The sequence below is a fragment of the Balearica regulorum genome, chromosome 2 (assembly GCF_011004875.1).
Source record: "Balearica regulorum gibbericeps isolate bBalReg1 chromosome 2, bBalReg1.pri, whole genome shotgun sequence".
Classification (NCBI taxonomy): domain Eukaryota; kingdom Metazoa; phylum Chordata; class Aves; order Gruiformes; family Gruidae; genus Balearica; species Balearica regulorum.
The window spans coordinates 121,160,888-121,174,890 of NC_046185.1; the positions used below are offsets into that span (position 1 = coordinate 121,160,888).

The 14,003-nt window shown below is 39.4% G+C and overlaps 1 protein-coding gene across 6 annotated transcripts in view; it reads left to right on the forward strand.

Moving 5' to 3' along the window:
• Positions 1-14,003, forward strand: part of CPNE4 (copine 4) — a 358,320-nt gene that overhangs the window by 292,151 nt on the left and 52,166 nt on the right. For all 6 annotated transcript variants that reach the window (XM_075745652.1, XM_075745650.1, XM_075745651.1 and 3 more), the window contains exon 8: positions 8,130-8,228. In XM_075745652.1, coding sequence (XP_075601767.1) covers positions 8,130-8,228 — 99 coding nt within the window. The remainder of the gene's footprint in view (positions 1-8,129; positions 8,229-14,003) is intronic.

Consider the following 14,003-nt stretch of genomic DNA (forward strand, 5'->3'; position numbering starts at 1 on the left):
CCAGTGCACAAAGGCAAGTGTGCATTCACATTGATGCTGAACCTGATTAGTAACTGCACAGTTTCTTGTATATATAGTGAGGATTTTGTTGCATAAACCTGTGACTGCAAAGTAGACAAAGTAGTTGTTTATGTTGTCACTGTCAAAACCTGCAGAGTCATTGAAAATCCCATTATAAGTTGTCCCTCAAATGATGTAACTTATTACAGCATATTTCTCTGTTTCAGAGGAATATCTCTGGGGTCATTTGTCAGCACTGAACAGGGTGAAAGATCCATGTCTGAGGCTCCTAGGCACCGTTGTAATACAAATAAGGGTAATCAACAAGCTGCAGTTTTAAGTAATTGGTTTTGAAATGACCCTGATGGTTCTTACGTGCTGTGAGCTGTCAAGAAGAGGCAACATCCAACTGTGAGGCTTCCCATCATTGCTGAGCCACTGCTGATGTGCTCAAATCTCCAGTGGTGGTGTAGAGAGACTAGCTTGGTGATGATGGTTCTGTAAACGATCCCTTTTTTCATATGACAAGAAGTGGAATAGGCTCAGGCTGGTGTCATATCACAGTTATCAAGAAAATATGACTCACTCACTCTGATCTTGAATCAGAGGACCAGTCACTTTTTGTAGAAAAATAAGAATTCTCCTTCCCTTCACTCTTCTTCTCTCCCAGGCAGATAATTTTAAAACCAAACTTCCCATGTGTTTAGATCCACAGGAAGATTATTTTTCTTTCTATTTTGTCTTGGGTGCTATACTTAACTGCAACATGTTGAAGGGAATGCTGAATCACTTGCCATTAACCAAGAGGAAGCAATCAATGAGTGTCTGTCTCAAGCTTCCTTCTATAGGCAAAGGATCTGAATCCAATACAACCCTGTCAACTTTTAACATATCAATTGCCACCATCTACATATAGAAGGCATAAAGGTATTGATGATATCGTGGCAGTTGTTGAAGTTAATAGGAAAAGTCTCCTTGCTTGCAGTGGAGCCAGGATTTCATCCCCTGCGGGATGCAGCTGTAGTGGTGTATTGATGAGCATCAGTCCCTTCAGATTTGGCAGAACAGAAGATGTAGTTTACAAAAAGAATGAGGCTCTGTACTCAAGAAGAAAACTTTGAAAGTTGTTTCTAGGTTGGCTTCACAGAGGCTGCGCATAGGCTAATAGTGTTGGGTTGAGCTCTTTTTTCCCCCATTAGTCCAGGGTTTTTTGAGTAGTTTGAAGAATTGAGATAATCTTTCCAAGAGGAAGAAGTTCAAATATTTCATCTATATGCTCTGAAGAAGGCTTTACTTCAGCCAGTGAGAGGCTCGTGAGAAGCATTAGTTCATTTCAGCTGGTTCACTCTATTCTCACTCGAGCCCAACTTCGGAGGAAATCTGAAATGAGCCATAAAAAGTTTATTTTAAATTCTCGGAGAAGCAGAATTACTGAAAAGAGAAAACTGTGATGACCAGCTTGGATGGAAAAAAACCCCAGAATGAAGAATTTCAGGAATACAGCAGGAAAGACCAAATTCCTGTACAGTTGTTTTCCAGCATGTAACCCAGGATGCAATGCGTATAATGTAGAATTTGGCCTTGGAACATCATGACTACAGAAACAGGAAAACTTGAAGTGTTTTAGCTTTTGTACTGGAGGTTTTGCATAGCTTTTCTCATACGCAAGTGAGGAGAATGAGTAGGTAGTGTACAAAGGTCTTTCTATAAAAAGAACTTCTTTGAAGTATTCCACGTGGGGTACATATACTTTAGGGTGGTACAGTAGGAGATTTACTTCATTATCAAGTAATAATAACCCTGATGAGAGACAGACTGTTCCAGAAAAATCACTTTGATGATCAACTAAATTTTTTTGGTGAGATTTTTTTTCACCTTCTGTTCGGCTTTTCCAAGTTTTTTTGCGGTTTTTGGGGGGTTTTTTAGTGTTGTCACTGATCCTAGAGAATGAACCAAAGAAGAGTTTCTGTTTGTAGTCTTTTGTCACGTCATTTCTTCTGTAGCTCAGAGTGATTCTAGAAGTAGAGCAGGTCACTGACATTTGCCTCAAGAATTTGTTTCTTTGAGAGATGGTAAATGTCATATAAACTCTTACCTAAAAATTATTGTGGTGTTATGTTAGTTTAGAGTTGAATGGTAAGAACTTTATAAGTGGCTGGGCTCTAATTTATTACACTCAAGTCCAAAAATGTGCATTGTCCTTGTTGCCTAGTCACAAGATGCCTTGTTTCACAGAAATGCAAGGAAAAGCCACCCAAGACAGTTTCTATTCAGAATTTAAACCACTCTTGTTCAGCACTGTTGCCCTAAAACCTAGCTGCGGACTGCAGACATTTAATGGACAAAAAATTCTCTTCCTTGAAAAGTATCCCTCCCACTCCTTGTTGAGTCTTAGGGGATACATACTGAAGTAACAACACACAGAGAAATCTCCTTTTTAATGCAAGATATGAACTAGGATCTCACCTGCATCAGACCCTGGTCAGACGAGGGACCCTCCTATTCAGAGGACTACTTCGGCTGCTCAAGGCTGCTGCCTTTTTGGCTCTTTTGCTCTTCTGCTACCATAGAGCAGCTGAACAGTGGACCAAGGATTACTTGGGCTTCTCTCCCACCCAAGCCAGTGTTTTTTGGTAACAAGTTAATTAAGTGTTTTAAGTTAAGTAAGCTCTTAAGTTGTCAGGAGGGCTGTCCAACACTACCTCTCCAGCTAGGTGGCAAGGTGGTACCAGCACAAGCCAGACTAACATTTCATAACTGGACTTTGAGCATAAGCAGAGCTGGAGAAACTCAGGCTGGAAAGACTGGGAATTTTCTAGTTTTTGCTGGCTTTGTGATGCTATAATCTGCAGTGTCTGGCCAGCCGAAGGGAAACTTAAATGGATTATTTTCAAGAAGTACATTTCCATGGTCTGGCTGTCAGCTGCCTCCAGATAGGATTTAGTCATGAGACTCACTGCCAAGTCTTTTAAAAACTAACCTTTGGAGCATGTTTTGGGCTGGTTCATAAATTGCAAGGTAAAGTTACAAGTCTCTCCATTACCCCTGCCCAAAGGTGCTATATATAATAGTTCTCTTATCGTGACAGTCTAATGGGAACAAATCACTTGAAGCATTTCCCCAAAGGTAGATAGGGAAAATTATCTCAGTACCTACACACACACAAATGCATACTTGCAGTAGTCAGTCTTTTCTCTTACTTAGTTCTCCATGTGGTTAAAGCTAGATAGGATGGTGAGCATGAGAAGAATTCTTTTATGACAATTATATAGGAATTTTGCTCAGTGAAAACATAGTCTGACTCTCATATTCAGACTTGGAACACCACTTTCTTGTCTCAAGTCAGATCATGGAAGTTAAACTTTAAAAAAATAATGTTTGAGTTTGGATCATATGGTCTGGATCTGAGGTAGGAATTATTTTTTTTGCTGTTGAATTATCAAACAGGAAAACTGCCTCACTCCATGGAAGACACTGGATAGAGAAATTAGTTTATTTCTTATCTAGGCATCATCACATCACAGAACATCAGTATTGGCTGGAGCTGGAGGATGGTCCAGATTATATTTTTCTGAAATATAATTAAAATCAGAAATTGTGCAAGTGAGTTTTTTGCTCATGCATAGGTAGCAAGATGAATCTAGCTGTCAGCTTCTGGGAAGCATTAGGAAATTCAGCCAGAGAAGCCTGTGCTGTTGTAGCTCCAGTGCCAATGCAATTTTTCCTGCATGCTGCTCAGAAGTTCCGTTTGTAATGAGAGTATTGTCAAAATGTACACTTGGTGAAAAAGCTGAACAGAAATAAACCCAGGGAAAATTTCCATGTGCATCCACCTGAGATATCTTTTTATTTTTAAAAAGTACCTTTCTCCCTCCTTTCTCCAGGGAAAAGTTCAATTTCAGCCTGAAAGGAGATCTTTCATTTTGTGGCATTTACAAGAAAAGCTGAAGGAATGAAGATGTGGATATCCAGAAGTGATCCTCTAATGTCCTCTTAACTAAGTCTACTGGTTAGCTCTACCAGGCATAGTGCCTTTCCTTGAGAGGGCCTGAAGCAATGTTCCCTCTCTCTGCAGTCAGCTGGTATTTTGGAGAGGGAGGAAGGGCCATGCAGGGGTGGAAGTTGTTCTCCATCGTTCCAGTAAGCGCTATTCCATCCCCATGCAGCATTAGACAGAAGGTTTTATTCCCTGCATTTGAGCGTGTAACCAATAGGTAGGAGACTGAATTATTTCACCAGTTACCTCAACACTGATTTACCAGTGTTTAAAATTAAGCATATGGAAAGCCTCCTTAAATTAATGAGTCTTTTAATAGAGTGTAGGTATACTATTAATCATCTACTTAAGCAACCTGTAAGAGCAGAGACCCAAAGAACACATTAAGGTTTGCCTAAGGATAAAGGATGATTTATAGATGATTTGATTTGAAAAGCACATAGGACCTTATTAAAAAAAAACCCACCAAAGCAAAACAAAACCAAACAACCCAAACAGCTTTAAAGTATTTACTTGGGAAATAATCCTTTGATTATCACCTCTGGGCTTTACCTGATTCTGGATTATTTGCAAAGGTCCTTCTCTGCTTATCTGTCTGAGAGGGTTTTTATAAAAATTTCTGGACCCCAGTATTTAGATGTTTCAGAAATACTTTTCACATACAGCTGAAATGCAGAGTCATTACTCCGTACAATGTGTTTTTCAGAGAGTAATAATTAATTTCTGTGGCCAGATGTGAAACTTTGAAAAAAAAAAGAAGTAGTCATAATGGCTGTACTTGCAGGAACCCCCTTTCTCCCTTAGCTCTAATTGTGCAAATGGCACTGAGATAATACTGTAATTGTTTGTCTTTCCCGTGAAGCCAATATGAAGATTAAAGTACCATCTGGCTTTCTGAAAGCTAAAGTTAGAAAACCTTTAGCTTGTAAGAAACAAGCAGTTGGGTCCCTGTTGGGTGGACATTTTAAATGTAATTTAACTTTGCTTATGTCCATTTAAAATTCTAACCACAAATCAGCACTCAGAGCTTCTCCCTCTTCATAAAAGCAGGCATCCTAACAGAAAATTTTCTAAGTACCTTTTCCTGGAGGAGTCTGATAACTTTGGGTCTGTTCTTGTATTTATGCTCCAATAGAGTTTAAAGACAGAACCTGAAAAGTAAACCTGGCTGGAAAATTTCACAATAAGGGTTGGGTTTTTTCTTTGTGAAATAGCCATTTTTTTCAAAAACATTTTTGAAAATTTGCCGGCATTACTAAAACTATGCTTTTTGCACATTCACATCAATTTTGCTATGACATTTTGACAAATCTTTTTATTTAGTGTTACTTTTAGGATCTTAAATCATTTTCACAATCATTACAGAAAAAAATAATTTTAAGTCATGCTTCATCTGTGAAATCCATTTTTTCATGAAATATTTAGAAAGTAATTTCAATACAAACTAACTAATTGTATTAAGAAATTTCACAGAAAAAGAAAATGAAGCTTTTTCAAGCTTTATTAAACAGAAACGATTTCAGGGGTTTTTTGCAAATTAAATTATTTTTTCTTGGATTTTTTTTGTTACCAGCTCATCTAAAAATTGCAGTTGATAATAAGCATAGAGTGATTATCAGTGAAGATCTCATCATAAAGAATGCACCAGGGCTGTTAGTGATGAAAATACTGTGTCTAGTTTTGTTCCAGGCAACATTACCACTATCAGAACCAGAAACCCACTCTCATTTGATTACTGTTGTATAAAATTTAGGCTATAAACAAACACACATGGGAACTGCCAATCCCCCCCTTCACTCTACTTTCCACCCACTCCCCAATGTCAAAGCTGTTAAAAAGGATCTCCAAGTCTTAGAGCAAAGTATTTTTACTTTTTGATCTGGAGATCTTCCTTTTGTCTGGGATCCGTGCATTAAAAAAGTAAGCAAAATTGCAGGTGATAGGATAGAAAAGTAACAGAAGGCTCAAGAACCAAGTCTTTGCCTGACCAGTGAACTGTTTCAACTGATTAACATCTGTAGCAATAAGAGATATGCTTGAACTCTTTCCCAATGGGCAGTCCTTTGTAGCTCTACTGCACATCGTCTACATGGATCAGAGACATTCCCCTTGCATCAAACCAAATCTGTTCCTGGGGCTAAGTGGAGCAGTGTGGAAAGTTCAAAAGAAAGCTAGGATCATTATTAAAAAAAATGGAACTTAAATGATAGTGTGGGTGGTGGTTTACTGCCTGGAGGAGTCCTGGGTATGAATTTAGTGAAATCACCATCTGTGTTGCTTCTGCAAAGGGAAATAAGGTGCCTGGGCACTTACTAGCATAATAAATTCAGGTAACTGGCTTAGATGTACAGATCAAATACCTTCCTTCCCATGCTTCAAATCAATGCACCTCACATGGACAAACATTTGTGTGAAAAAGGCCATTTATTAACTTAGGGCTGTAGTGGGAGGATGTTAGAAGATGAACATCTGTCATGGCAGACTTTGTGTGACAATCCACATGTAGGGAGTTAAGTTGTTGTTAAATAGTCTTTCTCCTGAAAGATTTTTTTTGTCCTTTTGCTCTCACTCAAAGAATTGAATCATTTTGCCCATATCTCAAGCTTTCTATAGAGTCTTTCCCCCTTCCCTCAAAGTGAATTTACAAACCACTGGTTTGGTGGTCCAATGAAAAGGGATTGGCCATAGTGTACACATACCAACTTTGAATTATTCGGGCTGGTTAGAAATTGTAGCTGGTGGACATGTAAGCCTGTTTCAATAAAATGCTTTTTCTGGAAATATTTAACACTCAAGATCCAGTTGAGATCCAGTGATTTCAGTTCCCTTCTGGGTGAACTCAAAATGCCCCTTTGGACCAAGCAAACTTCAAATAGTTTGAGGACTCTCTGAGGAGCAAACCTTGCTCTTCGTCATGTGTTGTCTAACCGCTAGTGCTGGGTTAAAAGCACTGAACCTAGTTTAGATGAACTGGCCTGATAAAACCCACTGTTGTTAAGTCTGGTACCCCACTATTGCTGCCCTACCACCCCCAGTTCTGTGTCATTCTTGCCTTTCTCAGCAGGGGCCTCTTCCACTACTGCCACTGGCCCAGTCCTTCACTCCACCCCCATGCACAGACCGAGAAGACTCTGGCCCTCAGGAGAGAGTCAAAGTTACCCTCAAAGCCATCTGATAGCCAAATGTTAGCACACTCCTCATGTGACAGTGCAGATGGCTTTAAGACATTTCTACTTTTTAAAAAAAAAAAAAGAAAAAGAGATGTTTGATACCAGGACATTTTCAGTAAAGGCCTTCTGCTTCTGTCAATGTATGTGAGCTTTAGCTAGGGACACCATGAGTTTGGGATTTTGTTCTTTAAAAGTTGTGAGCCCCTTTGTTGTCTTTGGGCCAGTTTTAAAATTAATAATTAGCAAAGCATGTAGTTATTGCTATGTGCTTCTGTCTTGGCTAGCTGAATTTTATTTAGCAATGTATGTAAAATAAAATTATCACAGCTCAAACTCATTGAGATATTCAGGTTTATGCATGAATTTAGGAATGATTACAAGCAAGGTTTGGTTTGAATAGTCACTGTTGAACAACACTGGAAAATAGCCAAGATATGGGCACCAATCACTAACGTGTATAAATTCAAAGGCATTTCAGAAAATGATCTCTGTAACTATTATCTCACCTTCGCTGACTGTAAAAATGACAATGGTAACGTTTGTCCACCGCAACTAGTGTTTTGAATATTAATTTAGATTTGTAAAGCACTTCAGTTAGGTAAGTTACTCTTAAGTCAGGACACCATTTGACCATGAACATGCAAATACACATAATCCTGTATTTTTACACCTAGCAAAAAGATGGAGTAAAGGAATCCTTTATTTCTAAAGTACATGAACTTGCTTTCATCAGTCAACTCCATAACACACAACTGTCAGCAGCAAGCTGTGTTGAGATTCCACTTGTCATTTCATTCTGATCTGGATAAGAATATGTTTTTAATATGTCTTGTGAATTCCTTCTAGATAAAACTTTCCACCCAATGCATATCATAATTTCTCCTGTGATATTTTTCAATAAAACCTGTTTTCTGTCTGAAGAAAAATGTGCTGTCTTGTTCTTTTCCCCTTTGCCTCCCCAGTGCATAGTTTGGGACTGGGATTCCAATGGAAAGCATGACTTCATTGGAGAATTTAGCTCGACTTTCAAGGAAATGCGAGGAGCTATGGAAGGAAGACAGGTAAGTGGAAACCACCGCAGCAATCTCAGTCTTTAAGCTTTGTAGAGCAGTGTTCCTCAGACAATCCTGTAATAAAGCGAGTGACATTGCCTCATTATCTCTCAGAAGTTAGTTGCTGTGTTGATCTTGCCCACAAGTTTTACTGTTATCTGGACATGATAATCTGAAAATGCAAAAAGCAGCCTTTCCTGTACTTCCATGCCTGAAATACTTAGGATCTTTTTCTAGTTCACATTCTACAGGCATTTCTTTCTGCTGAGATTTATTTCCTTTGAGCCCAAGCACATGGTTTCTATGAGGTGCTGTGCTGTCATGGCAAAGCAGATGCACAGTCTGCGTACTCAAAGCATTTTCCTGCTGGCCTAAAGGCCTTTATTGGGTGAGGGTCATTCTACATCTTTCTCTGTTTCTCATGTGGTGCGGTCATTGCTGCCAGCTCTAACTTGAACCCATCATGATGAAATTAATCAGTTTCCTAAAAATCTCATGAATTACAGTCCTAAGGGAGAATGAAATTGTTAGTTTATTAATAATTTAACTTCTTTATGTCAGCCTGATCTTTTCAAATTGAAGTTGATGGTAATTATTGAATATGATAAATGATTTGGCATGTCTTATTCCAGAAATTGTCATTTCCTATTATTACGTACTCCTGAAGGTGTTAGTTCTGATAAATTCTCTGAGGGGGAGTTAAAAATGTTGACTTTCTTATCTGCTGATAATTTGTATTCACTACTTCATGGTGGTCTCAACACCAAATACAAATGCCTAATAAGCTTTATTTGGGCTTTCTATTAAGGTTCTGTTTATAACATGTTAACGGGAAGCTAAGAAGGAGTCAAAAGGTGTTTAATAAATAGGAACCAGTCAGGCTACTCCATAGGTCAAGAAGTTTTTATGATTATTCTAGATATTTTCTATTGATGGTCTTAGAACAACCTAGAGTTTAGCAAATGTTGCTCATGTGTGTAAAATACTCTTCATATGTATCAGTCATATGTTAACCCATTATAAATAACTTCCGAACAGAACCTGAATGTAAATGAAACCCTGTTTTGTTCTTTTAAATTAAGTCAGAGGATCAAAACTTAAACCAGACTGAATTTGAGTGGAAATAAAACCTACTTAAAGAAGTAAACAGATGCCTTGTTAACCCTAACATTAACAAGGCCAGTGATGTGACAACACTCCAATTTTGTATACAAGTGCCTGTGGCTGGGAAGGGACTGTGTGAGAGTGGTAAAGGGTGTGTATTTCCAATGTTAAGGTCTTCAAAAGAGCATTAGAGTCTTTCCCAAACAGACAGCTTGTTGGCCAAGACAAGAGACGGGCAGTCCAGAGTGCCAGGAATGGCTGTGAAGGGCAAACTATGTGTTCTTTATTATGATGAAGAAACAGTGTGCTCTTTTCATTCTCAGCTAACAAAAAGGATGGTTACTTTTTCAGAGCCACAAGAAGTTAGTACAGCCATTTGCCAATTCTTGTTCTAGGTTGACACTGCAGTTTCAGAGGAAGAATTCCGTCCAGGAATGTTTTAATGTTGCACAGGAGTGTTTTAATGTTGGACAATGCTTTAAGTGCCTGAACCTTTGTCTTGTCCTGCCATTTGCCATTCACTAGGCTGCCTTTCACCTGTATAACATTACAAAATGCTTTTCACTGCAAAATTACAGCTTTTCCACTCCACACGCCTAAGGCGTCGTGGCGTTATTTCTTCCTTGTTGCTCTCATTCTGTTTTTACTGTGCAGTTATTCTGTGGGCTTACACCTGCAAAATCCAATGCTGTTGTTAGAGCCGGTTCTTATGGGACATGATTGTCACCAATGTGAGAATCAGTCCTTCTACCCACTCCACTTTTCTAAGTCTATTTTCTAGTCTATTCTAGAGGAAAACAAGATTTAGTGGATAAGACAGTAGGTAATAGTCATTTAAGTGGCTAATAAATATTGCCCCAAAAATATACATGCACATGCTAGCCAGCTCTTGCACCTGATGAAAGCACGCTTCAGTGAGCGCTATTAGCATGATAGGCAAGAACAAGCAGTAGGGACTTTGAGCAGATCCTGTTGAAAACCATATAGTTATTATGGAAAAAGTATTGTGATCACTGTTGTACAGGAGAGGTCCCTTGTGTGGAAGAGCATGTCACTTGTCACTGGGCTGGAGCCAAAGAGCAATTTCCCTTTCCATTTCCCCTTCTCTTTCTCTCTCCCTCTGTTCCTCCCTCCCTCCCTTGTCCTCTCTCCGTTTTCTCTATTTTTTCTCTTTCTCTCTCTGTTACTCCCTCCCTTATCCTATCTCCTTTTTCTCTAGTCTTCAGAAATAACTATTGCTGCTAAAGGCAACATATGCCATTATCTGTGGACCCCATAAATACATCTTAGTGCATAGTTTATCTCAACATCCTTTGTGCAACATTAAGCAATGTGATTAGCATTTGTTGGGTTTTTATTTAGTTTTATTCTCCCCACAGAAAAAGCATGTGCAATGGAGTGTTTACTTTGAATAAAGGGGATTTAGTAAACTTTGAGGGAATGGCAAAGGAGGAGGAGGATGTTTTACGTTCAAGTGGATGTGTTGCTAGGTACTTCTAATAAGGAAGGCCACATCAGAGAAATGTAATTATACATGCGTGAGGAGGTGAGTGGGTTAGACATAGTCCTTCTTTCTAGAAGAGAGTTTTTTATAGCCTCAGACCAGAAAATATTCTGTTTTCCATGTAGTACTCCTTTCAGTCAGGGGAACAAAATTGCCAGCTACAACCTTCAGCCCATGGCATTAAGCATTCTTTCACATAGCTTCATAATGGTGAGTGTCAAAGATGAGACCAAAACCTGGAATGTTGTCTCAGATGCTGTGGAAGCCAGTGTGAAGAGTAGAGCTCAGCTCTGACATCCCTGTTTGTGTTGGTAAGGAGACACAGTGAAACTTTTTATTCTGGTTATTTATTCTTTTGTGCAGTAGACTTTACGGCCAGCTACAGTACATTGCTATAGTTTCGTCAAAAGATAATTAAAAGATAATCAAAACACCCTGGTGATAGTGATAGATAGGGTTTTTCACTCTCTCAGGCAACTGGAGAGAATAGGAGGGAACATTTATCATTGATGAGGGATCCAGGAACTCTTCTTAAGTACCAGCTGCAAATCTGTGCAGTGTTAAAGGAAGCTACACCAATGGCACAATCCCTCTCTGCCCGTCAGCAATGTCTGTATTAGCTGGTATCAGCTCCACAAGTTTTCGTAAAAGCATTAAGCAGTAAGCGTGGGAGTAACATAGTAGTTTGTGCTGGTGAGCAGGAAGAACTGTGTGTCATCTGTGAACTGCTAGTACTTCCCACGATTTCATCAGCTCACCTCATCTCTGGAGGAGTTGACAAGGATCTCGAGGTTGCCTTTTAATTGTACATAGTTCATCCTCCAGAAAGCACAGAGTATTCTAACCGATTCTTCAACCTCCCCCTCTTGGCTACAAGATAAAAGTGTCTTGTAGCCAATCTATCAACTGCTACAGAACCATTTAAGATGGTCAGAATGGGTATGTGTCACCTACTTAATTAAAGGAGGTGATGGTTCTTCTAAGACTGTTTCAGTTCCATCCCTGGGCTGGGTACTGATTATCCCAAGTTTGAGTGTTAGCCTCTGATCAGATGAGCTTATATTTGGTTTGCTGGCTTGTCTGCACTGTGAGATTTCTTGGGAATTTGTGTTTGAGACCAGGTATCATTTAGAAAAATGTTGTGAATCCAGCACTGGCAGCTTGTTCGTGGTTGAACAAGTAGTGTGTGAAGGAAGGAAAGAAGATTCCTTCTCTGAATGACTGATCACCTGTTTTGATCAGGAACGGCATGAGTAGTTTATTAATTTATTTCCTGAATGTGGCAGGTCCTGGGTAGGATTCACAAATTTTGAATTATGACTCCTTCAGAGTAACAGTTGCTTCTCTGCAACTTTCTGACTGAAAGGATTGAATTCTGGGAAAGTTTGTTGGTCTTTGGCTGGTGGTACAGGTGAAATTAATTCATGCTGCTTAAGAAGATTTCTGTGATCATAAACAACCTCAGGATAATAGCTTGCTGTGTGTTTCTATTCCATAATAACTACCACAGTCACAGACTGTTATATTCTGACACCTAGCCTGTTTTCATACTGACCAGCAATAAAAAATGGCACAAAGACATCCTATTGTTCAAATGCACATCTGAAGCAGGCATTTCTAAACCTTCTCTTTAACATTTTCCACCATTCCAAAATTCATCATTTACTCCTTTACCATAATCTTGACACAAGAAAATACAGTAAGAACAAGTCCATCCCTATTTGCGACAGTTATTTTTTTTTAGTGAAATACTAGTAAATACTTTGAGTTTATTGTATGCTTAGGATTTGTTCCAAATATATGTATAATATATATTTTTAATATGTGTACAGTGGCAGTTTTATAAGGTGTTCTAATATTAACCTATCAAACATTTGAAAGCAAGATTAGAAAAGCGTGATAAAAATTTAAGGACTATTAAAGCTTTTCATAGTTGAAAGGAGAAATCGTCCACTAATTAGAAAAAAATTACTTTTTTTTTTTTTTTTTTTAACTGAAGGCAATAAAACCAGAGGGATTTTGGGGAAAAAAAATCATAGAAACATAAACCACCTGGATCCTCATGCAGCACAGGGGTTACGTAAGGAAAAAATCTGTTCCTGTGTTACATAAAAATGTACACGTGTGTATACATACACACAGACACACACACAAAAGGAAAAGGGGAGGAACCGTACTTACCACCTCCACTGACATTCCCACAAGTTTGGGGTATTTTTAGGGAGGCGAGGAGGGCTGCTGAGGTGCACCAGATTGGATGGGGTCCTGAGGGGATCTGAGCTGGGTTCCCCCATTTGTCCGTATAGCTGACTATGATCTTAACTCAGGGCATTTGCATCAGGTAGCTCTTCAAATAACTGAGCATGGATGAGGCCTTGAAGTCTTTGGTAATGGGCCAAGGAGTTTATTGACACCAGTGGACAATTCCATGTCTAGTTTTATCAGGAGACAGGCAGGTTTATCCAGGACTGCCTGCAACATCAGCAGCTGCTGCTGGCCCCAGAGAGGGCAACAGAGGCCTTAGAGGAGGGTGCAGCCATGTCAGGCACCTGCCACATACACGTGATTAGGCAACAAGCGGTGCAACCTCAGGAGCACGGATGAGGCTGGGGGCCTTGGTTGGGTAAACAAGAAACACTTTGATTTTCACTTCATTTCCCAGGTGCAAGTTTCCAGAGGAGACCTCTGATAGTGATTAAAATGAGCTCTTCTCCCATGGTGGATGTCTTTCTGGGACAGGAGAAAAAACCCAACATTCTATCCTCTTGCCTGAAGGGACGGCAGGAATAAACTAGCCTTTCGCACAGGAGGAGATGCAGTTCACTTAAAAGCGACTTGCTTTTCTTGAGGCACCAGAAAGGTATAATGCAGGATATAATGCTGCCTGCTATCGATTGGGGTTTTTTGCCCTGTCCATTAGACCGTGATGCTTCCTTTGTCATTTACAAAGTATGCAATTTGTTGCAGCAGCTGTACATGAAGGAACAGGAGAAACAAAAGAATTGCAGGGGAGGCAAGAGAACATGTTAATGATAACCCAAGCTTTGCCATAGCTCTAGCCCTTTCCTCCCAGGACTACTCGATGTCCTGGTTGTGCAAGCACAGTGTCCCAGAGAAAGCAACTGCTCTGTGTCATGATTTCTCTTGCCTTATTGAACATGAAACCCTCCTGACAT